At 44.5% G+C, this 26,630-nt stretch overlaps 2 protein-coding genes across 2 annotated transcripts in view; both read left to right on the top strand.

Moving 5' to 3' along the window:
• The first annotated feature begins 26 nt into the window (after nt 1–26).
• Nucleotides 27–1,356, top strand: galla-2 (MIP18 family protein galla-2). The gene is made up of 4 exons (XM_011150906.3): nt 27–189; nt 293–422; nt 640–719; nt 804–1,356. The coding sequence occupies exons 2-4, from the start codon at nt 302–304 to the stop codon at nt 1,071–1,073; spliced, it is 471 nt and encodes a 156-aa protein (XP_011149208.1). The 5' UTR covers nt 27–189; nt 293–301; the 3' UTR covers nt 1,074–1,356.
• Nucleotides 1,357–4,681: 3,325 nt separating this feature from the next.
• ush (Zinc finger protein ush) overlaps nt 4,682–26,630 on the top strand; it is a 187,711-nt gene continuing 165,762 nt past the window's right edge. Inside the window, exon 1 of the mRNA XM_011150905.3 lies at nt 4,682–5,220. Within this exon, the coding sequence (XP_011149207.2) occupies nt 5,181–5,220 (40 nt within the window). The 5' untranslated portion in view covers nt 4,682–5,180. The remainder of the gene's footprint in view (nt 5,221–26,630) is intronic.

The following is a 26,630-nucleotide window of genomic DNA, read 5'->3' as shown; positions in this document are numbered from 1 at the left end:
GCAGGGTAGTGCATGTATGAAAAGAACAGCATTCGTCGACATTCTTGGTAAATAATAGTCTATGGTTGATCTAGCGAAACAGAACCGAATAGTGAGGCGACACGTTCGCTTTGTGTGTCCAAAAGTTATACTATAATAACTATAATTATAATTATAATAACAACAGCAATAACAAAAACTCTTATAAGGGTAAGAAATTTTTATAATAAACGCAAATAATTCGATTATACGCGATAATGAATGAGAACGCGAGCGTTGAACACGAATTGTAATAGTTTGACGTATTTAATAGTGATTCACGATGGCCGAAAATTTGGAAAATATTAATCCGAAGCTCTATAAAAAATTGGATGAGAGAAAAATTACATTCGAAGAGCAAGATGAAGATACTGTTGATGAATTTGATGCTAGAGAAGTTTTTGGTAAGCATAACCTCTAAATACTATCTTTGTTAAATTGAGTTCTGAGTTTTAATTTTGTCATTTATATATTTAATGACTGTGTATGACGTTTCAATATTTATTTCATCCAATAATCATATATTGTGTATTTAATTATTTGAAATTATTCTTTTAAAACTGATGAAATACGTAGTACTAGTAAATGAGTAATTACTGATTATTGAATAATCATTTGTAGATTTAATTAGGAATATCAATGACCCAGAACATCCACTAACTTTGGAGGAATTAAATGTAGTGGAACAGAGTCTCATCCAGGTAAGATATTTTTTCAAACAAAATACCCTCAATTACAGTAACGATATTCTAAACTATACAGTAATATAATGTTTTATATTATAGGTTGACAATAAGAAAAATACAGTAGATGTAAAATTCACACCCACTATTCCTCATTGCAGTATGGCTACTTTAATAGGATTATCCATTCGTGTGCAATTGTTGCGCACCTTACCTGTTAGGTTCAAGGTGAGCGTAGAAATCTCTCCTGGTACGCATGTCTCAGAAGCATCATTGAACAAGCAACTGGCTGATAAGGAAAGAGTAGCTGCTGCCATAGAGAATTCCATGCTGCTTGGGCTGCTCAATCAGTGTTTGATGCCAAAAAATTAGTGTGCCGTAGAACTGTGAAATTGTGAGACAATGACATATGTGTACATAATGTATATCTGTTGTTGTGTGTGCGTATATATATATATATATAATCATGAAACAGATTTTATTTTTCAAAGCATAAATAGTAGACAGAGAACAACACTATGCAGTGTTACTTGTAAATAATAATTAATATTCGTAGATAAATATTTAATATTTAATATTCATAGATAATATTGGAGAAGATTATTTCCCTCCTTAACTTTCTCTTTCACAGGCTCTATGTATATGTTGCTTTTCATGTATATTTATATTATTTCATAAATAAATAAATATATCTTCAAAGGTTATATATGTATATATCTTATTGATGACAACAGTAAATTCATTTCAATATGGTTGCATACACTAATACAGACAAAAGGTTCAAATTTACCGATGCACATTCTATATAAGTAAATATGTATGTTTGTTGGCGATTCATTTTCTTCCATCTTTCCAACATGATGCGATAGAGTAACGTCAATTATAAATATCGAAAAACCTATTGTACTCGGATGGATCAATCAATACTAAGGAACAATTGCTCATTGTTTAATTGTCGGTATCTTTAATACTTAATCGCGTATGTGGGTCTTATTTCCGACAAATTAAAAGATACAAGGAACACACGTTAAACGATCGCAAGACAACACGAAATGTTCGAACTGAATGAGACAACACGAAAGTGCCGTTATTGGTCACGTGATATTATACATTTTCTACAATAAGTTCTTCAAACGCTGGTCATTAATAATTTTTATATAATAGTTTTATATAACTTACATGTGGCAACCGATCGCTCCTTCGTTTTGTGCATTTCAATTTAATATTTCACGTATGGCGTACGACTATTCCACGTATTTCGAATTGAAGTATATTTCTTATGTGAATGTATAAAATACTGGGTTTGAGGCTTGATGCGCGCGCAGCCTGCGCGAGCTCTGCTTCGAGATTTATGAACGCGACATCTGCAGCCTTTTTGGAGCGGACCGCGCTGTGGGATGCCCGATTCGAAACGTCGTCCCATGTTTCTCGTGTTTTTGACTCACCAAGTGTGAGTTTCACGAACTGATGACTGAAGGTAAGCCTTCTGTACTCCCTGTAATGAAATATTGCCAAGCAATCGCCGAAATAATGTATAAATAAATATCTCATAAGACACGGGTCGCCGGCATAACCAAGCAAAGTTTCGTGCTGTCGTAACGTTTCGGAATCCAAACGGCGACGTCTCGCGATTTCAACCTGACAAAAACGAGTTTCGCTCGCGAAGTATCGTTACGAAAGGCTGGAAACAATTTCTGCTCGTTGTCGTAGTAACGTAGAAATATCATTAGATAATTATGAAGTACGACCCCCTCCCGCTATATCGCGGAGCAGGCATTGGGGTGTTGAATAAAATTTCGTTCGTTTGTCACGCAAGACGTTCGTCTCGGCTCAAAGTACAATCGTGATGTTCCACAATCTCGTCTCGATCGCGAAATGCCGACGCCAGGAACGCCGAAGGCAAGTTATAACAAAGTATCATTAAATAATTGTCGTGAGCGAATATTCCACAATTGGATCGAGTCACCGAAAATGCCGAGTGAGATTTCGTTCGTACGACGTAATGGCGATTCAACATGCTATCGATATGTTATATATTTCTGTCTCGCCGAAAGCGAGTCTCGTTCGTGAAGTATCGACATCGAGAGCGTGAAAAACAAGTTTTATGCATTATTGTAGCAAAATATCGTTAAACAATCGTCACGAGCGATTACCGTTACCGCAGATCAAGTCGTGAAAAATCGAATAAAATTTCGCTTGCGACAGTTTGGAATGCTGCTGTTATATTTCACACGTTCGTCTCGGCAAAAGATAATTATGATTTTTGCAAATATCGCACAACTTTGTTGTGGCGTAGTATCTTTAGATCATTTTCGCGAGCGAATCTTGCCGTGTAACGAAGAATGCCGAGAGAAGTACCGAGTGAAGTTCGTAAGTTTGTCGCGTAATAGCAGTTCGAAATGTAACCGTTACGATGTTTGCCTCCTCCGTCTTGCTGCAAGTCTCGCGCGTGTTTTGAGAGTGCCAAAAGTAAGTTTCGCGCGTTCATCGTGACCAAATATCGTCGGGCAATGCGTCGACAATGAATGTCTCGCGAAATAAGCCTCGTCGGGAGTGTCGAGTAAAATATCGCGCGTGAAACATCGTCGGGAGTGTCGAGAAAAATATCGCTGGTAGTGCGGTTTTATGTACTATGTATTTGTGTGAAATACCGTCGATCGCTCGTGGAAAGTGGACATCCTATGGAATCCGGAAATCGTCCGGAAGATCGAGCGAGTCGCTACCCATACAGCACAAAAGTTGCAACAACATTACTGCAACGTTGCGACAATGTTGCAATATTGCAACAACGTTGCGGCAATGTTGCTGCAACTTTTGTGCTGTATGAGTAGAAGGTCTGTTCTTTTTCGAAGACTTCCTGAATCGATGCACATTCGCGTAATAGGTTAGAGTGAGACAGTATATTTTGTTTCACTCGACTTCATCGCACCAATGTGCAAGCAGTTCAGAAAGTTGTCCAAAAAAGAGCAGGCTGAAAATCTTCGACAGCTCTTTGCTCTCAAGTTATTGGATTGCCTACTTCCCAATTATCTATGGAGAAGGAGATTAACGCTGATACGGCAGAGGTTGCAGCTTTCACACGTAAAATGGTATGTCTTATTTATGAATTTTAATCTCTCGGATATAAATTAAGCGATAGGCTATTTTAAGATGTAAGAAGAAATAACCTAAGTTCATTGATGTAAGAGTTAATTTAAGGACAGAATATAAAATGCGTCATACATTTCATAGGCATTTTATAGGCTCAAGACAGCCTTAAGTCGAAGATTTCTTTTTGTCATAACATAGTTATAAAAAAATCTTGATTTTCCTCAAATGAAGTTAGTTTCGTGCACCGACGAATCGTTAACCAGAGACCGGGGGGCCTTGCGAGAGTTGCGTGAACATAGATATTCCATTATTAGTTTACGTAATCTAAATTTTATAATTTATTCATCTCTGCATTATAAATATACAGATTTGCATATTTTCTGTGTACATAGACAATATGTACACAGGTTAATGATATATTACATACTCTTATAAAATTATATTTTCCTTTTTATAACTATAATTCTTATATATATAGCTATCATTCATAAGAACTCATCGCTTGTACATAGTTCAGATGTCACAGGCGGCACCTGTCGATGATCGACATTATTCACAAATGCCGATAACGCGAAGCGTCTACGCCATGCCGCGGAGGCCATTACCATTAAGTTGCTCGCAACTTTACCACGCGATCTGCTTGCGACGCGACGCGACGCGATGCTTCTCGAGATGGCGACAGCGTGCGAGTCTTCACGGACTTTCGGATTCTCGCGAGACCGTCTTCGCGCACCCTGTGTTCTTCGTTCACCGCGCGCGCGAACGTTCGAACTTTCCCGCGTCGTATACTTCGCCGATCACCCCCCTCGTTTCTTCATCTGTCGGCCGCGTCGCGATCCCCACCTGCACCTATTCCCACCAGTCACGCGGTCACGCCGCGGCCTGGGAGTGGGGGAGTGTTTGGCGGCGCGTTTGTTTAGTTGCGCGCTGACAGCGACCGCGGTCGTATGAATTGGCGCGTGCGATCGCGTATCCCGGAAACGCCGACTGCCGGCGTCACATTTGTCGTCGGCTCGCTCGTGTCGTCATCGCCGCGCGTTGTCACGCTCGATCTCGAGTACCAGGATCCTTTACAGAGCCGTTGTTTGTACATTCGTCGCGTCGGGACAGTGTTTATATTTGTCTTTCTCTCAATCTTCGTTATCCCGTCCTGTGCTCCCTCCGTTCGTTCGCAGCGTTTTTCCGTTGTCCCGATCGTTATCGCTTTCCGCTGCCTCTTGTCACCGTCTTCTTCCCTCCCTCTTGTCCGTTCCCCGCGCTTTCGCACGTGTGCTGTGTCGATTGTTGACCGTTCACGCTCGTGTCCGCCACCGCGAGATCGCTGCCAACGTTACTCCACGCTGCAACGCAATGTCCACGCTGAGCGGGTGATGGCAGAGCGCAGAGAGGATGTCGCGCCGCAAGCAAAGCAACCCCAAGCCACTGAAACGTGAGTCCCAAATTTGTGCTTTGGCCCCTCTCCTCCCCCCCGGCTTCTTTGCGCGGAGAGGGACGCGTCGCCGCGTAGCGTCTCCCTCTGTGTTTTCGGTGACACGTGCGATGTAGGTGTGTATGTACGTGTGTCTGTCCGTATGTTGCTTGTTGATCGTGTGACTGTGTGTGTGTGTGCGTGTGTGTGCGCGCGCGCGCGAATACCGCGTGTGCTTTGACAGCGTGCTTTCCTCCATTGCGTCGGCTGTCAAGTTTCTTTTACGGTCGCCATATTTGTTGTTGCAGATTTGAATTGATCGCGTGCACGCACTTTTCGCGGCATTAATTCGGAATAATTATTTTAACAAGCCGAGAAGTTGACGCTCAGCTGATTAGTGAAATTTAAGCGCGACTTGATATGGTTGTCATCTCGTTTGAATTTTTAAGCGGGAAAACAGGCGAATTATTGTTGACAATTGAATGTTGATTACACCGGCGACTTAAATGAATATGTTTGACTAGATATTGCGCGCGATCTGCATCCTGGAAACGGTTTATTTTCGGAGTATTACGTGTCCAGCGTAAATTTGTCGAATGCGCGGAAATTTAAGCGAATTTTCGAAAACGTATGCGAGTCGCGAGTGTCGAGTGCTGAAGTATCATCGAAAATCAACATGGCATGAGTCATTCGAGTTACAAACGCAGATAAAAAGATTGCAAACAGAAGTCGCTGTTACACACACACACACACACACACACACACACACACACACACACACACATATATATATACATGCAGATAATATTTAAATTATACAATTCTCCAATTATTAAATAGAGATCGTGCTTTTTTTTACTTTCAATTGTCGTTAATCGAATTAATCTATCAATTATTTTATTTATTAGTTCATTACCAATTATTATTTTTAATACACTTACTTAGTTGGTTTTGAGTTTTAACAATATTTTAATTATTTAACATTTTGACGTGAAATATCACAAAACGATCGATGAAATGTTTACTGCAGGTTGCAAGAAAAAATTATTTGTCGGTTTTTACTTGGCAAGTTCGACGGATATCTCGTTATTACCATTAACCTCAAGGGTCCTTGCGAAAAAAATTTATAGTTAACCTAAAAAAAATTTGCATATCTTTTTTTCTCGATAGAAGCGATAAATTCCATCGAGAATAAATCAACGGTCGAATAAATTAATTCGCGACGCCGGCGAAGGAGAACGAGTTCCTTGCGGACAAAACGGTTCCTCCGTTTACTTTTTAGAGGCAGAGTAGTAAGGAACACTAGATAAAGATACGTTATTATTAGAGATGATGCTCAAAAGTGCTTTTATTATTCATTAGATAGTCTCTACGACTGTCATTAATCGTGAGTTTTGAAGTTTATCAATTTTTACAATTTTGTCACATCTAGGAATATAATTTTATTATTTTATAACCTCTTTTTATATACGTGGTATCTTACACATTATAATTATATAAATCGTTGATAGAACAAAGATAGGTTTACATGTGCGCACACATTGACGTTGCTTTTTAATATTTGAAGTAAAACATCTGTGATACATGTCACGCCGATACTTTCTAACATGGGACTCCCGCTGCTCAGTTATCTTAACCGAACCTAAGGCTAACGTCCTTAAGAAAAATACCGCTATCGCTTTGAAATATTCAGTGTTAAGCTAATCTTTCCTTTGCCACGTATGTATTAGGATATGTTTTAAGTCCTTGTGAGCAATCTGCCATGTAGGGATTAGACAGTCGATCGTTTATTCGGTTTCTTATTCGCGGGAGTAATTCAACAACGTGTAGTGCATAACAATAGATACACAAGACACACGCACACATTGTGCGTAGTTGCCAACTGCAGCCCCAACAGTTCGCGTCGGCTTCACGCGTACTCCGAAATTTGTTTACATCTTTTTGTCGTAGACGGCAGGAATTTTCTTGCTTACCTGATAGCGCGCGACGCGTTCAGTCGCTGTCGCCGTGGCTGTCGCCGCCGCCCGTCAACTGACCTTTCGATTCTAACGGGTCGCACGGTACAAGCACGCATACGACGACTGACAGATGCGACCGTCGCGATTACGCGGATTTCGCGCGATTGTAATTAGCCCCCACGTTCGATCCGACAGGGTGTTTAACCCTCGACCATTGCCCATCGGCTCTCGCGGCTCATATTTACTTCCTCCCGTAGGCGCAGGCCTGGGATTTGGGGCAACCCGACATTTCAGTCATTTAACAGTATTCCATATTCGACGACGAGCAGCATAAGGCTCGTGATCATATAATATTATTCCCATGATTCACTATAATCTCTTATCTCTGTTATCTTCATCTTGGTATTTTCGTTATTAGTGTATTTTAATCCGATTTGTAACGAGAAGAACTTGCAATGTTTCCTGTGACTTCTCTCTGCTATATCACATTATGACGGAATATTTATAGCAGACAGAATTCAAGATATGTCTTAATTTCATTGTTCTCAAGCAGATCGTTTGGATCGTCGGATCATTATGTCGTTCTTCTTACAAGTAGTACTCTCAGATAAAATAAGTATTATCATAAATGATTAAAATGAATATTAATATTAATGAGACTTGTTGTTTACTCTTTATATGATGAAATGCTTCGTATGATGCAAATTTGTCTGGTAATATTTCCAGTCATGTTACAGACATTGACCAATTTAGAAGCGAAATGACCTTCTGTTCGATGAATCAGTGCGAATAAATTTCACTCTAATTTAGAAAAACACACTGTTACATGCACCTGCAATTTCGACAATCCCGACTGCGTTGTAACAATCGCAGACGATATTTAAATCCCATTTAAGTCGCGATTTAAGAAAACAGCACGACATGTTGTATTTGCATAAAAGAGACTCCCGAAACGTATTTGCAATTACATCCGTGATTGCGTAGCGTAATTTTCGGAACGTACGTCGATCAAGGAAGTGGGCAAACGTATAATGGTCGTTTGTAATTTTCCGCGCTTTTCCGCGAATCGTTCGACTCGTCGTCCTTTTCTCTCTCTCTCGTCTCGATCGCGAAACGATCGAGGCCAGACGAGATCCCGAGCCCAGATCCAGTCTGGATCCTTTTCGTCGCCCCCTCGCCCTTGTCGCGGGCATGCTCTCGCGATCACGTGGCTCGATCACGAAAGTTGGAACCCACTTTCACGTGGCGACTCGTCGGACCGGGTCCCTCTTTTTCTCCTTCTGTTTCCTCTCCTTCCCCTCTCCCCCCTCCCTCCCTCCCCTCCTCCCCCTCCTCTCTCTCTCTCTCTCTCTCTCTCTCTCTCTGGTCTGCCCCATGACGTTTTCGCCTCTTGCGAATCTCGTTGATTTCTCGTTTTAAGGAAATCAATAGCTACGTTTATATTGTGACGTAGTATAATTAAAAAAAAATTTAATGTCCCACACTTTTCTCAAAATTGTTCGCGGGGTAAGTGGCGTGTTCCGAAGAAACGGGTCGCGAGAATAATTTGAAAAATTCCCTCGTAACTTTTTATTATCCTCGCTCGATCTCTTCGAAATATTGAGTCCGGGGAAATCTTAACACGTATCGCGAGAATTCGATGGATTCCGTCCCGTTCGGGAAATTGCCCGTATTAAAAGTAACTCGGAAAAGTTCTTTTGCAATTATCTAATCGCGCTCGGAAGTTTCTTAAAATAAACTCCAAGGAAACTGACCTCTATGTACGTATTATAATTTTGCGTGAGATCCTCGTGGCCTACTTTGACGCGTTCTATTTGAGAAATGATTTATCTGATCTCTTAAATAAAATCCAACATGATTATGTCGAGCGATCTCTTTACCACTCTCTTGGCAAATTTTATCTTACCAAGCGATCTTATCGTACTCTTATTGATTTATCCGGCAAGTGTGCGATAGCGTTGTTATGTAAATCCGAATATATTGTTGCGTTGCGGGAAAAATTACATCGCCGTGTTGAGAGATAGCGTATACGCGGGAATTAACCAAATTCCTAGGATCTCTCTTTCAGAGCGTCCCCCGGATCGGGGTAGGAAAATCGTGTATGGGATGTCGTACGGGGGCCCTCCCGTGGGATTCCGACGTTAATGGCCGCGTAATTATTGCGAAGCCGGCTCGTGCGCGTGACTGCTAATTGGGAGCGACCGTAATTGAGTTAATAACGCCGTGTTAAAATAGCGGGCCCGTCCGCCCCTCTCGTCGTCTCGCCGCGTCCCCCTCTTCCTTTCCTCGCCCTCACCTTTCGCGTCGTCGCCATGCGAATTTTGATTTTTCGCTTTTTTCCCGTTCGCGCGAGTCGCCGTTACCCTTTCATTCGCGTTTTTAGCACGAGATATTGTCAAGCGCGTCAAGCGAACGTTTTGCATAATCGATCCTCCTATCGATGTCGTCGACGTTTCTTCGTTATCGTCGTTGCATTGTGTAGCTGTTTCTTTTTTTTTTTTTATTTTACTTCCACGCGGAATTGACATGTGCGTGCGCTTATGCCACTTGATCGAAGATAAGGAAGATACGAAAATAAATGAAAAATTGCGTTTCCTCGTTTATGAACACTTGGCTCAGCTTGGCTCCGGGTAGATACGTAAAACGGACAGTGTGTGAGCCGTTATAATTATTCTCGCGATTTGTCCGCTGCTTGAATGTTTTATTATCGAGAGGCGACGAAACAAGAAGGAAAGAAAGAGAGAGAAACTGCTTAACGCACCGACCATTCTTTTCTCTCGCTATCGATTCGTACGTTTCCACCGGCATCCCGTATACTTATCCGACTGACTCTTACTCCCATGTAGAAACGATTCCGCAAGAATCGGCGGCACTTTTACGAGGCGGCGATACTTTTCGCCGTGCATTGCACATGTGACGGCGATAACGATCGCCATCCGTGACTCTCGAAGCGGCACGACCGCGGCTTCTCCATCTCCCTCTTTTTCTCCCCTCTTCTCTCCCCTCCTCCCCCCTCTCTCTCTCTCTCTCTCTTTCTCTTCTCTCTCGCGATGTTTTACCCTTTTACGGTAAATTCCGATGGCGCGCATTCGACTCGGAAGTATATCCCGCGCGGCGGAGCGAGCGCGAAAAATGCGGGTTTCGGCTGGCAGCGAGAAAAGCGCTCACCGATAAAGTCCCTCTGACGTCATCAATATTTTGTAGTTACCCGGTGCTCCCTTATCGCGTATCTCGGCCGCGGTTGCGACAACCGTCGTGCCTCATCTTGCCGACCGCGTATCTCCCGCTTAAAAATACCGTCGTACAACAACGATTAGTCGTAAATTTGGTCATTGCCGTTCGATTAAAAATTTACACGCGTATAAATCGCGCGTCGTTCGTCGTCGTCACGGGATGACGATCGGCTGCGTTTAACTTTTCCTCAATATCTTTATCGCACGTTGGCACGTTGGCGCAACTCCGAGTAGATCTCCGACACACGAGTGACTGGCTTCGTTCGCATATTTCTTTCATTCTTTCTTTTCCTGTTTTTTTTTCTTTTCTTCTCTCTTTTTCTTTGCTCTTTCCGTAAGAAACAAGGAAGAACACGCATAGCACGGAGTTGTTCGATCGGCCGCGTGTATTACATAAGGTATTGGATTTTCCCGCGGCTTTTACTCTGGTCAACGCCTATGCGACTCCTCGCATCGCGTATTTCTGTCTCATTGATGGATATAGATATAGCACGAGGTTCCAGTCGCAAAAAATTATAATGACAAGTTAGATTAAATTAAAATGCAAACTATATGCATGCGATATATGCGATTTGATTTCTTCAGGTGCACAATTATGCAAATATTCGCCATCAATTGTTAGATAAGTCGATAGAGGGATCCTTATTTCCTATTATATCACGCGTACGCGTATTTCTATTCCTATCATATCGTAGAGATCATCAACTTCCTCCCGGCGCACCCCGCATCGCGCCATAAATAATTCAGCGAGAACTCCTCATTCGCTCACATCGCCAGCATCGTCGCAATTTCGAAACAAGGTGCCCCGCGCCGCGCCACCTGAGGGTGCCCAGTATTACGTAGGGTCCGTGGGAGGGCCCGTACGTGTGCGTCTCTCTCTCTCTCTCTCTCTTTCTCTCTCTCTCTCTCTCTCTCTCTCTCTCTCTCTCTCTCTCTCTCTCTCTCTTTCTCTCTCTCTCTCTCTCTCTCTCTCCTCTTCCCCCCTCTCTCTCCCTCTCTCTCTCTCTCTCTCTCTCTCTCTCTCTCTCTCTCTCTCTCTCTCTCTCTCTCTCTCTCACCCTCGGAGGTAGGGCCCCGAGAGTATCGCGTCCGGTGATCGACGATGCCGAGCGGGATAAAAGAGACGCCGCGGGGGTCGCGACGACCCCCGTCGAGCGCGAGCGTCAAATTAATAAGCGATGATTTTATAGAATGCTTTATTGAATCGTGTTCGCCGTAAAGAGTATCTCCGCTCGCCATCGATCGCGTAAAGCGACGGTGCTCATTATCGGCTCTGTATATGACGAGCGAAAAAATCAGCCGTTCGTTGCAAAAATGTTGGGGTATATCAGTTAAATGTGTCTTTTTCATCAAATAATTGCGACAAGTAACGATATTTTGTAATATCGTAAAGGGTTGAGAGGGTATAGAAAGAGGTATCTGAGATAAATGACGAATCGAAGGGAGGGGAGCTCACGATGGAGGAAGGGCTCTGAGAAAGAGAGAGAAGCTGGTTGAGAGGCACTGGCTCGAGGGAGGCGCGTCTCTTTCTTTCTTTCGTCCGCGTCGTCGTTGTTGCTGTTGTTGCTGGTATCGTTGCTAATATGACGACCCGGCCGCGCCTCTTCGAGATGTGATTCCCCTAGTAAGTTCTCGCGTATCATCGTAGAGATTGCTCGATAGCGACACCTTCGGAATCTTTTCGTCCGTTAATCGAACACTCACCGATCGAATAATCGCTTGCTCGTTTGCTCCTCTTTCTCTCTCTCTCTCTCTCTCTCTCTCTCTCTCTCTCTCTCTCTCTCTCTCTCTCTCTCTTCCTCTCTCTTTCTCTCTTTCTCTTTCCCACCCTGTTTCTCTGTTTCTCCTCCGCAGCGAGATGTAACGCGAGCACCGTGTCGCTGATAGATACGATGCCGAACGCGCTGATGCATTCCCGCCGTGTCAGATGGTGGTCTCTTGATGGTCAGCTGGGTGTATTGTGATGGCGAGCCGGCATGAGATGTGCTTCGTGTTTGTTGGGTAAAGGCGCGACTTTGTGTACCGCGGGATGTATATATCGCGGGCTTGGGTGTTTGTGATGCGTGTACATTCGTCAGCGAGCGCCGTAAAATGCCGATCGCAGCTCGAAGCTCCGAATATTCGGGTTTCCAAGATTTATCATAACTCTGAATGGGTAATGCATCAGAAACATGACGTGAATAATACGAGACACTTGACACCTCAGCAACATTGTACCAGAATTCACCACTTTGGTACATCTCAAAGCTTTCTTGAATAATGCCGTAGAAATTATAACGGAGAAATTAGCAAAATTATAATAAACAAAGTATATTTTCTTTTGTTTGAACAATGACTTGAATGAAATAAGACAGAACACGTCGCAAAGGATTGCATTCATGAGGTAATTAATTGTACTCGTAGGGCAATTAACAGCCATCTCCAAGATTAAACGGCCCGACGTACTGAAAGTTCAAAGTTCTTTCCCTTACCCACGAGTCCTAAAATCATATTCTTTCGATAATAATTGCTCAATCTTGCATTTATCCTTTGCGAATGAAAGTCACGTTACCGCACTCTCCTCCACGCCGCGAAGACTCTCTAAAGGGCCCGAACTCTGGACCGCTTTACGCGTCGGAACAGGCGGGTTATCGGTGTAAAGGCGCGTTTACACGCGTGTAAGGCCCCTCCCGCCGCCCTTAGTCGGCTCACCGCGAAGAGGGGGGCTACGTAAGACGCAGGGGGCACGAAGGGGAACGAAGGAGAGGAGAACGACTCGCGGACACCATTCCGGCGATGCCGGGGCCGTGTCGTAACAGGCCGGAGTGACACCACAATGCGGTGTAGCAATTTGTAGGCTCGCCCTTTCCTCCCCCCCCTCTCTCTCTCTCTCTCTCTCTCACTCACTCACTCACTCACTCACTCACTCACTCACTCACTCACTCACTCACCCACCCTATCTCCCTTTCCCCGTTCTCGTTCCTTCTTCAGTCTCGGCTGTATTTATGAGGCGAACTTGTATCGGTTCCACGCGCTCTGAAGGAAAGACGAGGTGTACCGAGAAAAGAGGGACTTTGGATGAGGGCACGAAGGGTGGGAAGGGGCGCGAACGGGGAGGAGGAACAGAGAGTGTGGGGGGAAGAAGGGTACCGAAGGAAGAAGAAAGGCTAACTAGGCGAGATCAGCGGCGCGATAGTTGTCTCCGGCGCGTTTCCCCGCGAAGGGTGGAAGGGCCTCGGGAGAGAGCACGAGAAGGAGGCGGAGGAGGAGGAGAAGGAGAGGGACAGCCAAGAGACATCTGCGGTGGCGGGATTCATGCGTTTGCGCGGAATAAGGGACCCGGGCGAAGAAGATAAGGGCCGCTGATGGACCTTCCTTCTCTTTCCTTCGCTTCTTCTTTTTTTCTTCTCTCATTCTCATGCCGCCCTCTTCTCTCTCTGTCTCTCTCTCTCTCTCTCTCTCTCTCTCTCTCTCTCTCTCTCTCTCTCTCTCTCTCTCTCTTTCTCTCTCTCTCTCTCTCTTTCTTATTCGCCTTCACGTCATCTGTTCACTGTGCTACGTTCATTGCGCGCACCGCACTCGTCCGACCGATCGACACTGATAGAGAAAGACGAAGAGGTCGTGGAAGGCGGGATTTGCGACTCGCCCTTTGGTGCCGCGTTTCGCGGTAGATGGATATAGATGGGTGAGACAGGTCGCAGATTCGAGTCGCGTATCTCAACATCGAGCATTGCTCGCTTATCATCAAATTTTTTTAGATTTTTATCATTTTGTATCGTAATAATTTTTATTGTACCGCAATGCGCACAAATTCCTAAAAAAAACTACAATCCTTTTCTTGACTCTTACGTAAGGCATGAGTTTCTGAATGTCGTCTGGGGACCAAATGATGAAACTTTCTCCGTGCTCGCAATCTATAAGATAGCACGCAAGAATCAGCATAATTCGCTGGTTTTCGTCAATCAATGGCGATATCGCTGTTTTGCTCTAATCGCCGATTAGCTTCGTACACCGCGAGGAGAGAAAGAGAGAGAGAGAGAGAGAGAGAGAGAGAGAGAGAGAAGAGAGAGAGAGAGAGAGAGAGAGTGAGAGAGCGTGATTATTCACGCGTCGTAGTAGTTATCCGCATGCGTCACATTCTCATGCTGATCGGCCGATCGCCGGGCATCCCGGCGAACGTGACGCTCGGCAAGTTAAAATCTACGGTATCGCCAGCTATCAGCTCATTACGCCAATATTCAGCTCGGCATGTCGCGGTACCGCGATACCGCGATATCGCGATCGTGCCTTTTTGCGCCAAGTGTCCTCGCACGTGCAGAGGTCGCGCCGTTTTTGGTCGTCCACCTCTCGTTACCGCGTCGCGCCGCGTCCCACTGCGTCGATCGATCGCCGATCTTCGCGGGGAATCCTGCGAGAGAAAGAGAGAGAGAGACAGAGAGAGGGAGAGAGAGAAAGAGCGAGAGAGAGCGAGAGAGAGAAATCCGGCTAAGGTAAAACTCAGAGTCGCGGATTCGGAGACTGGGATTTCGTTTCTTACTTGTGACTTCGAAGTTTTAATCTGCAGTCGGGCGCTATCCCGACACTTTCCAATTGTTTGCAACGGAAAAAAATGCTGGACATCTCGAGAATTGATTTTAAGCGCGATATGTGATATTACGACATGATGTTAACGACAATATATTAAAGATGAAAAATGAAATGAAATAAAATGAAAAAATAACTAATATTAATACTAGAGAGGAGCGACAGAGAGGACGAAAGAGAATGTAAAATTGAGATGACAGCTATAATAAAGGTAATACTGGGGTAATAATGATAAATATGGTAAAGATAATAATATGTATATGTTAAAAGGAAAAGAACGGAGGAAAAATGTTAGAAATAGAGATGCAGACATGTTGCATAGTCCGAGGAAAAATAAGACGTAGCACATAAGGCGAGATAAGAAATGATATCATCACTACTTGAGTGATATTTCTATATTTATATGTTTCTCGTTCCATGCCTTAATTAAAAACTTATCTTTCGATATAGCTGCATAACTCCAGAGAATAAATGAGATACGCAGAATAGACATAGAATCCCTGATTCACGAAGTTTGGTTCTAAAATTGTTACTAATTTGATACCGGATCTCGTAACTATGAATATCTGCAATCTTTTTATAATTATTAGCGTACTCAGTTTTGTTATAGAATCTTCCTATTGATTATATCGATAAGTTTTATCCTCTGTTTTATCTGCTCTACGAAGGAATTTTCCGAAAATAGAATAAGCCGATCTGCCTCGTTCTTTTTGTCTCTCTTTCTTTCTCTTGTCTGTTCTTCATCCTATTAACGGTTGGTTTTAGAGATCCGATACCATGCAGATTACCACGAAGCGTCTGCGTTTTCTCAAGTCTCGAGATAAGGCAGTGAGAGAGGCAGGGTGGTTGCCCTTCTCTCATACTCTCTCTCGATTTCGGCCGCGCGATATGCGCGCCCACGTGCCCCGATCGTCTTCCTCTTTAATCGATTGAAGATGGCTCGAGATTAATAATACACCCAATATAACACCGATCTTTAATATAATCGATAATATTTCGTAAAACGGTGCAAATTTTTCTAAACTAAAATTCGGAAAGTTTGAACGACGAACAACGCATTTTTTGTCTCTTTGGATTATTGAATAAAAATTTTGATTTTACATTAATCCTACAGATTCCCCCGCACTCGAGATACAACATTATTCAAGCTTGTCCTTTGATGCTACAAAGGATTATTTCATGAATTATTTAATATTTTCCATTATTCTCCTCATCGATATTTTTCTTAATTTTTATTTTTAAGTAACATACTAATTATACAATTTACTCAACTGCACATAGATAGAGTATCACAAGCAAATATAATCTAATCGAGATTAAATAAAACAACAAGTGTTTTTTGCTCATAATCCCTTTACTGTTATTTTCCAATGATATAAATTTCAATAGGCCGCTGCATCCTGCGTCCTGTATTCCGTCCAGAAGAAATCCGTCCAGGGACCAACTCCTGGTCGTCATCGTTGCTAAGTGTTTATTTATCGCCACACAAATTGATGAGGAACGCGGCGTTAATTTATGTATGAGCGCTCGTTAACCGACGGTAATTCGGTCAACGAGTTCAATTTTACGCGTGACATTCTCGATACGTATTGTGCATAATTCTGTTCGCATAATTCGATAATTTGACCACATCGTGAAGCTCCGGAAAGTATTGAGAGATTTACTCAGTGATTTCTCAGCCAGCAGATATACGCACGCGTTGTTTATTGACGGGCGAATACGGTTGACGATTGGCGAGAGGTGACTTTGCCCTTCAGCCGTTTGTTTGGTACGCGCGTCGCATGTCTGCCGTGCCTGAGTCATTGTGCCTCGAGCTCACGAGCGACGCGGAGCACGTGTATCGGTGTGCCGTTTAAAATTCGCGTTGACCGATTGGGACATTTCTCGTCAATTATCGTTAATATCTTATCGGGCTTTCGTTGGCATCGCGTTAGTTAACACGTGTGTTTCCGACCGCAACATGTTATGTCTACGCGAGTGTCAGCGAGCGATTCTGTGCGACGAAGCGACCAGGAGCTGGCTGCTGGATCTGGAAGGCAGGAAGGAGAGGACGCGAGATGCCGGAATGCGGTCAGCGACATATGATATATCTGCAAGGTGTGACAAATCATTTATTATACATGAAATTTCCGTTTCAAACGGACCCGGTTCGGGAACGTAGCGAGAATAAAATATTCGAGTCGAAATTTAGGCCGATATTCATAGTCAGTTATTATTTGATCTAGATCTTATTATAGCTTCATAAATCTCCGATTGTTTGTCGTACTTTGTTGTCTTGTGTACCTTATGACGCTATTTCACGCGATAAAGACTTGATTGATCCGAGCAGCCGAACAACGGTCCATCAATACAAACTTGTATTTTTATGAATGAATTATACATTCATTCGATAATTTTCCTCATTTTTAAATAATTTATAACTATGAATATTAGCCTTATAATCTGATATAAATGTCGCAAGTGTTGAATTTTACGGCCAATAATACGCTCTACGGGTCGCGCGACTTCGATCGTATTTACATTTGGTAATGCCAAATTCTTGCTCCTATCTAGACTTGTTTTTTTACGGAATATGAGTTGAAATCTCTATTGGTAAATAATATTATTGGACATACTGCCGTTATCTTTGTTTTCACATCTTTTTTTCGACAGTTCTTCTTAAGAGCTTTAAATCCCCCATTGAGGCTTCCAACGTCAGACGAAGAAAAAAAGAGAGATTATGAGAATAAAAATTGTTGTTTCTTTTATTACCCGTTTACACCTCAAATTTTATAAATTATTTAATATCTCTTTATCTCACATACTATATTTGCAGTTGAATAAATTATATGTTTAATATATAACGAATAGATGGTAAATGTACATGTAGGCTGTTGGGACGATGAAACATTAAATAATTCTTGAGCAAGCGTTTCTTTACCACGGACAAAATAACAGGCCAATAGTCTGTATTTCGAGTCCGGATTTCGAGATTCTTCATCGATTCTTCAAATTCAATGATATTTGCAGGATTAATGTAGGACAAAATTTCGACTCGGATTCTCGCTCTACTCGAACAATTGTCAATCTTTTTTTCCAATCGTTCATGAGTGAATTTTAACGGAAGTTAATTTTACTTTTTAATTTGATATATATGCTAACGAATCGATATGAATCATATTTTTAATGATTCATCTGAAATGAATGTGATGCATAGGCCATGTTTTGTTTAATCTTATCTGAAAACATACACTGAAACGTATTAGTCAACGTGGTTCGATGTCATATTTAAAATCTCTTTTATGCGCAATAAAACGATGTGAAAGAATTTGAAGATCGCGATAATTTATACGGTAAATCTAGCAAATGATATGTCGCTGATAGAAGTGAAAAATTGCGAATGCAAATGGGAGGGAGCAAGTCTTGAGAAAGCGGGAAATAAGGGTACAATATATATTTATCTGCTGCGGGTAGAACATTTTCAACTTCATATTACGCAATTATCACTACGCGCGAGTATTATTATGTTACAATTGAATTTTGCATGGATATCGATGTAAATGAAATTACTCTTGCATAAATAGTGAATTATGCAAAATTATTCATGTCCGACTACCGCATAGCGATAAATATGCTATTTTAAACAATTGCAAATTTCTACGCACAGAAATAGAGGACGAATTATTCATCGTGTGTTATGTTTGTACCAGACGCGATACGGCGAAATCATAATTCAGTATCTGCGCATCACTTTCTTAACGGATTTAATATAAAGAAAAAAAAACGAAGTATACGATATGAGAAGAGGAGCACGACGGAAATTAAACGAGATCAACGAAACACGCGGCAATAAGATCGACCTCTTAGCTCTCTTTGACACGAATAACAATTGAAATTTAACGAATTACCTCTCAGTCTTCCGATCGACTATCGCTTTTTGGGAACCGCGCGAGCCGGGCGACCCGTTTCTCTTTGTCTCGATGTGGACGATTCGATTCGCCTTGAGATTCTCGTCGAGTCGCCGCGTCCTCGTGCGCAGGATTCTCGTGTCACGGGTTCGTCGGGGATTTCGGGTTCCTCCGCCATCTCTCGCGGTATCGCAAGGATCGTCGTGCGTGTACCTCCGATCGGGATGCTCCTCCTCGTCCCCTTTCCTCTCATCTCGTCTTGTCCCGTCCTCTGCCGTCTCTTCCGCCGCGAGTAGCGCTGGTATATCTCGAGAGTGGCCCCTTTTCTCCTCAATCATCGGGCTTATCCGCGCCTCTCCAGATAAGAGTGGCGCCTCGGTCATTTCGAGCCGGTACCGGTACCGGGCCCTGGTCGCTGCCAATCGCCGATAGCACGTTGAAATTAAGGACGACCTCTCGATGGCAATTAAACCCTCCCGCATCGGGCAAGTACGTCACTTCGTTTCGCTGCGCTCTTTCGTCTGGTCTCGATTTTTCAGTTTCAGTTCTGGACCCTCGTGACGGTCGCGCGACTGTCGATCGGTTCGGGGACTTCGACTCGGTGGAGATCGTCGACCCGGGAAATTCATGACGGCGATTCTTTCGCGGAATCTCGCGCGATAATTGACAGATCCTTTTGCGTAGGTAGCAGTAAATATAATAATGATAGGGAAGAGATAAAATGCGCGGTAAAATTGCTGCTGTTAATAACGATGACGCGTGTAAAACGCCCTGCACAATCTTCGATCTTCATTCATTGTAGTACCGGTTCTCGGATAGTCGGGGAATAAGAGAAGCTGCGAGAGCTTCAAAGACCCCGGTTTTCGTTATCGTGACCGCCGCGGTGGGGTGTCGGGGTGGGGTGGACGAGTTTACACGCTACTTCAAGGTGTTTATCGAGCAAATACGAGCGGGCAATTAGGTGTCTTCGGGCGCGCGCGTGCCGTTGTTTGTCCGGCTAAACAAGATATTATTACGAACAAGCGGCACTTTCGACAGACGGGACACCATGGCGAACAAGAACGAGCGCGATATATATATATATATATATAGAGAGAGAGAGGGGGGGGAGAGAGAGAGAGAGAGAAAGATAGAGAGTCTCTGGGACTAAGAGAGCCCGGCGAGAAATTGTCTCGTCGTTGTTCCTCTAGCGGGTGTCTCTCAAAACAGTCGTACATCGCAGGGGAAAGTTATCCGGCGGCGGTTCTAGCACGGTCTGTATATCTCGCGTGGAAATAAGTGCGATACAAGTTTTATTCCTGTGCGCGTGTGGAGGCATTAGTTGCCGATAAAAGTCATTTACAAGGCAAATGCGAGAGCGTGCGCTCGGATTACACCTTTCGCCGGCGGAAACTGTCGTTATCGTCCTCTGATTTTCTGCAATTTCAACTTAACGTCCGGTTCCGAAGTAAAAAGTCTACACACAGACTTCTCCATTCTGCTCATTGTATTTTGTTCACGAGCGGCGTGTTATAAGAATCGGCCGGTTTCTTTCAATCGCTCGAGAAGTTGCTGAGAAATCGGTGATCCCCCCGGCGCGGCGTGTCTCGAGGTCGTTTTCGGAAAGCGCGACGGCCAGCGAGAATCCGTTATTGTTACAAGTCTCGCGGAATGTATGCCGCGGCAGTGTATAATCGATCGACACTTTATCTCGCTGTAATCGTCGCGGCGACATCGGAGCACTTTTCTGAGGACACGCTGATAAGCGTGGGAGGACCGGTTTCGCGGATAAGACCTTGAGACGGTTCTCTCTCTGCAGCGCGAGGAAATACGGCGGATAAAATCGCGAGGGGGATCCGGGAGGGAACGACGGCGGGAGGATGGAGGGGGGGGAGCAGTAGGCGAGGCACGAGATTATCGCGAAAAGTCAGAAACAGTCGGGCGCTCTGCAGACGTTATCATTCGTAGTTTTATCAGCCCTTGCATCGTCTGGGGTTAGTTTCTCCTTCTCCCACCTCTCTCTCTCTCTCTCTCTCCCTCTCCTTCTCTCTCTCTCTCTCTCTCTCTCTCTCTCTCTCTCTCTCTCTCTCTCTCTCTCTCTCTCTGCTCCCTTTCCTCTCTCCAGAGAGGGGGACGCACACCCCCGTACAGACTGACTGCCGCAACCCCCCCGAGGGCAACCCGAGTTCCACATGGAGGATCGTGTGTGTGTGTGTGTGTGTGTGTGTGTGTGTGTGTGTGTGTGTGTGTGTGTGTGTGTGTGTGTGTGATGTGTGTATGTATATGTTTCGCCAGGGGCGGATGTGATCTTTAACCACGTCATGTTGCCGATGTGAAAAATTTATGGACTATGAATTAAAAAAAGAATGGGAGGAGGAAAGGCGGTTCTTTGAATCTCCGATGAAATTAATCAACAATCAATGGGACTATTGACATGATACCTAACAGTGTATAATTATCAGTTTAACGATTATATTATTATTATTATACTTCCACCGAAAGATTTATCTGTGAGAAGTATCGAGTAAAATTGGGCCGAGCTTCTTTCTTCTTTCTCAACCTTTTGCGAGTTTTTAATCCTTACTTAAGCATTCTCGTTAAAAAAATATCTCTTTCTCTTTCTTCGCGATACAAGTACTTACACCTCTCTCCCCATCATTCCTCGCTCGCTGTTAGCTTCCCTTAAACGAGCGTTTGTTATATCTACTGTAAAAAGAGAACGTGCACGAAAGGAACTCAATGTCTTGCGGTGCAGCGACAGATAACGGACTAATCGAAAAGAAAAGAACGAAATAAAAGACCGACTCACACGTCGAATCCGCTCCTGCGCGCTCACCTTCTTCGCGTTCGCTTACTCGCTCGCTCGCTTTATGCGGCTCGCGAATGGCTACGTACGTGCGTTCGCGCGTGTGTGGGAGTTCTGAAAGTGGTGTGGTGGAATCCTATCTGCTTAAAAATCGTCTGCGTGCCGCTCACTTGGTTCCATTCGCGAGGAGGACGACGTCCGGCTTAATGCATTCCGCGCGAGATGGAAACGACGACGGCGGCGACGACGACGACGACGACGACGACGACGACGACGAGGAGGAGGAGGAGGAGGACGATCGATCTGACGAATGTTGCCGTCCGTCCTCGTCCTCGTCGATTCTCACACGGTTCGACCTGATCTTTATCGGAACGCGGAGTTCGCGCGGGGCACAAAGCGCAGGTGTGCCGCGTGATAAGCCAGCTTGGAGGCGTTTTTTTACAAAGTATTTTGCATCAGATTTTGTAAAATGGAATAATCAAGGGTTCCAGTCCGGATCAACAAGATCAATCTTGATATCGAGCAAATATATCGATATAGATACATATATTAATCTGATCGTTATATCAGATTGATTTTACATGATTTATCATGTCGTTTATATGCGTTTTACAATATATGTAAAATTTATAACCGCCTTTATTTCAACGTAAGATCTCGCGGATTCAGATTTCCCGATCAACTTGAAGCCGATGTTTTCTCGGAGAAACACCATGCCTGTTTACCAATTTGCGCTATTAACAGCTGTGAAGGCGCAAACAATGTTAGACCTTAGCTGGAGAAAAAAAATTCGACCGGTAAAAATTAAACGTACTTTGAGATTTCGTTATCTGCATTAACACCTGCGAAGCTGAATTCGCGATGAACTGCTCGGCAATCGTTGCTCACACGTCGCGAAGGTATCGGTGACCGCGTTGTTTTCTCGGAGGAAACGATTCGTCGGAGAAAAGGAGAGAAAGAGAGAGAGAGAGAGAGAGCGAGAGCGAGAGAGAGAGGAGGGCGAGAGAGAGAGAGAGAGAGAGAGGGGGAGGGCGAGAAGGGAAGAGAGGAGAGGGGGAGATCAAGAGATTGAGAGAAAGAAAGTCCATCCCTGAAACGTACGTCCCACATGTTACGATGCATCCAGCGTGGAAGTCTGTGGACAGATCCCGACGGTGCCGGGGTACGTCGGTGCGGTACGTCGTCGGTCCCGGTACCGGCGATGCAATATGCACGCGATCCGAGGCTCGATAATAAAGGGAGCCTTATGCAGGCGAGTGTGTGTTTATGCGGGGCGCGAGAGGGTGAGCGAGAGTGCGAGAGAGCGCGAGAAAGATAAAAAGCAGAAAGAGTGTGAGAGAAAGAGAAAGAGAGAGACAGAGAGAGAGAGAGAGAGAGAGAGAGAGAGAGAGAGAGAGAATGGAGGGTGGGTGGGGGGTTGGAGAGCGTTATCGGTATGCGCAACGTTGAAGAAGAAGAAGAAGAAAGAGGAGAAGAAGAGTGGCCCGGCGAGAGGAATGCTCACAATGCTGTAATTTCAGTGTTTGATCTTCCCATCTTTCTATGGGGATATTATGTAGGTACTCTGTGTACGGTGCGCGTCGGCGTGTGTACGCGCGCGTGCGTGCGTGCGTGCGTGCGTGCGTGTGGGTGAGGGGAGGCCGGTTTTATTTCACCCGCATTATTATTCCGTTGGAAGATCGCGCGCCGATTCCTCCTCGCCGAGGCGAGCCTTGCGCTCTCTCGGTGAACCGCGCGCTTATTTATGGATGGATTCTCTTTTAACTTTCGGCAGGGTCCTCGCCTGCTCGTTCCTCCTTCCCTTGTTTCCCTCCCGTCTCCTCCTACTCCCCTTACTCCTGCTCCTGCTCCTCGTGCTCCTTCGACGTATCGTGTCCTCGTGCGCCGATCGAGAAACTCAGCGGTTACGGCTACTTGTCGCGATGTCGCTTATCAGGAATCCTTTTCGGTCGTTGAATCACCCTTTCTCGATTTTCGAGTTTACCCGAGTTTACCGAGAATAGATAATACGCGCATGATATAATACGTCAGGCGCGGAGAGCGCGGGGTCTTTTTATATACTGCTGAGAGACACCGAGAGAAGCCAGAATTTATTACTCCTTCTTTCTCCTTTGCCGTAACTGAAGCGAATTGATCCCCCCCCCCCCGGCGAGAGTCTCGGATAACGCGGATCTCAGGTCGAGTGAAAGCTACATCAAAGCGGAATAAAAAGCAGAAAAGTCATCGTTGCGCCTTTGAGACACACATCCCTCCGCGGGAAGCGCCGCGTTTCTCGCGGCCTCGCGGTCCGCGCGAACCGCGACCACGCGATCTCTCGTCGTTCGTCAGATCCAGCACCACGTGGACGAGGAGAGTCGCGAGAGCGTCTGCACGACGATCACGGCGGTGACGACGGACATTTGGAATTCCTAGAAGTCTGCCGGTATCAGGCGAGTATCTCGGTACCGGAGCGTAATCAGTCCATCATCCGGTCGCTCTCTCGTCTCCTCACTCTTCTTCCCCCCCCCCCCGCCCTCCTCCTCCTCCTTCTCATCCTCCTCTTCCTCCTCCTCCCCCGCCTTTATCCCCTCCCGTTTTCCCCCCTCGTCGGACTCCTTTTACTGGTTATTCGCCTGATGGAAACTTTCCTCCCGTCGCTCATTACCGCTATCTCTGTCCGGCTGACCATCATCAGCTGATATCCTATCGACGACCAGCGCCAATCCTCCTCCTCGGGGCCGTTCTTCTTTTTCTCGACTCTTTTTCTTTTTCTTTCTCCTCTCCTCTCGTCTTTGGCGCGACGACGTCATTTTTCTCGGCTTCGCTCGGACGTCCCGGTCTCTTAATTGTATCGACCGCGACGATGAATAATCGCGACTACGACACTCGCGAGAATAATGGAGACTTTGGATATATTGACGAGATAAACCGAGCGTCTGATAGGCGTCTCACTTCTTCGAATTGCGCTTCATTGACATTGAATATTTTATTCGATTTGATTTAACTGAATTTTCAATTTCACTTGATTTACCCTGTCGACGCGCATCGGCCGGGAGATCACCGTTTGATTCGATTCGATTCGCTTTCATTTGATGTTGGCGATCGATGCGAATCTTTTCTTGCTTGACTTTAGTGCGCATGCGAAACGAGGTTTAATCTTGGCAGATGGACACGCACGCGGGTCTTTGCGTGTGCTGTGCGTGCAGGAATGGGTGAACATGTATTGCGCACCTGGGTTAATAAGACTGTAGCGTGAAAAATGACGATATGATATATTAGTCATGCCGCACAGCTGCGATAATGAAACTTGGTAGTGCAAATATGTAAAAATGTGAATTCATTCACATCATATAGGACCGATTTTATACAACTTTTTTCATGGTATAATATTTAGGATTTATCTCCATTATATATGATGTATCACATAGTTTGGTATTAACTACATAGGATCAATTATTCGCGCAATGATATATAGAATTTTTTATTTTCTGTGCGATGCATAGAAATTCTCGCCTGCGCAAATGTTGAATCTTGGCAAACTACGATTGTTTACTCGTGGACGTTTTTCACAAAATTTTGCGAAAAATCCGCGCAAGATTTTGAAATCTTGTAGAATACGTTGAAAAGGTTGAGTCTATTCAGCCGGGGCAGGTTGAGGTCGCCGCGGATAACGTAGAATATTTCGCGGCCTGCCATTGTGTCGGAAGTTCGTACTCGGAGTATGGCAGCGGATAAGAGCTCGAGCTGCTCGAAAAACACATTATCGCGCAGATAACGATTATGAATCATGGAAATTACCTATTCCGAGCGTGCGCGCACCCCGCGCCACGCCATGCCGCGTCGCGTCGGTTTTATGCGTCTCGCACGATGCACCGTAAAAGTGTCTTATCGCGTCTCCGATCGCCGCGAGGATCGCGCGTGATTTCCTTTTATCGAACGCCGAGAAAAGGAGTCGGCGTAATTTGCATCTCGCGTTAATTCAAGTTAATTTAGATAAGCGCGGAGGCCGCGTTTGCGTGTGCACGCGCCGTATCTCGATATCTTTTCCCGCGAATCGTATTTTCCGAACGGAGTTTTCAAACAAGAAGACAAAGAGCAGGATAACGGACGAATCTTGGAGCCGGTGTCGTTCGCCAAGCCAACGGAGGAGGACTCCTCGTTTCATTCTCGTTTGCGAAATCGCGATTCTCCCGACACTCGTTATATTTACACACTTTCGTGTGTATCTTTTTAAATTTTTTATTATATATATATATATATTTTCTTTTTTTGTTTTTTTCTTTTGTAATTATTTTTTCCATATTTCGTACATTTTCGCGGGAATGAATACATATAAACTAATTAATTGCTAATTATTCATCGAGTAATGTGTGTTCTCGCGGGAACATACTAACGATTATAGTAGATAATAGTAATGAGGTAATACTCCATCTGATAATGTAATAACGATATAGTAGCACTAATGAAGTAATATTCCATCCAAGCGAAACCAATTAATCCCCCACTATATGTACGATATACGTCGACCTTGCACACCGAAATTTCGCGACGGTTTATCCCTGGGTCGAAATCGATAGGCGCCGCCGTTCGTTCGTATGCGCGGCTCATTGAAATTCATAATGTTGCAAAACTGGGCTTACAACGCTTTCGGGATGTAAGCCGCGCGCGCTCATACGCTCGCGTGCTGTAACAAAGCCGTGTCCGCAAACGCCGCATGTAACGTGCAGATTAGGCGCGTCTCTTCGTGATGCGTCAACTTTTCACGAACGTAACAATCAGGTCGAAAAGCGAGAGAGAGAGAGAGAGAGAGAGAGAGAGAGAGAGAGAGAGAGAGAGAGAGAGAGATGATAGGCGACAAATAAAAAATAAAAAAATTAATGTAATGTAAATGGAATAATTTCTTGGGGAAAGCCGAGAATATAAGGAGGAGAGAAAATTTGTAAAATTCGAAATGAAATACGCTTTTCTTCTTAACTCTCCTTGCATTTTTGCTAGCACGTAATTGTTTGTACACCCGGCTCATTCA

This window comes from Harpegnathos saltator, unplaced genomic scaffold (assembly GCF_003227715.2).
Source record: "Harpegnathos saltator strain DR-91 unplaced genomic scaffold, Hsal_v8.6 scaffold403, whole genome shotgun sequence".
Taxonomy (NCBI): domain Eukaryota; kingdom Metazoa; phylum Arthropoda; class Insecta; order Hymenoptera; family Formicidae; genus Harpegnathos; species Harpegnathos saltator.
This window is presented reverse-complemented; position numbering and strand designations above follow the sequence as displayed.

Excerpts from the sequence above, each read along its gene's own strand:
- galla-2 (XM_011150906.3), top strand. The coding sequence starts at position 302 with ATGGCCGAAAATTTGGAAAATATTAATCCGAAGCTCTATAAAAAATTG. Across the intron at positions 423-639 it reads TGATGCTAGAGAAGTTTTTG|ATTTAATTAGGAATATCAAT; the intron begins GTAAGCATAACC and ends AATCATTTGTAG. Across the intron at positions 720-803 it reads TGGAACAGAGTCTCATCCAG|GTTGACAATAAGAAAAATAC; the intron begins GTAAGATATTTT and ends TTTATATTATAG.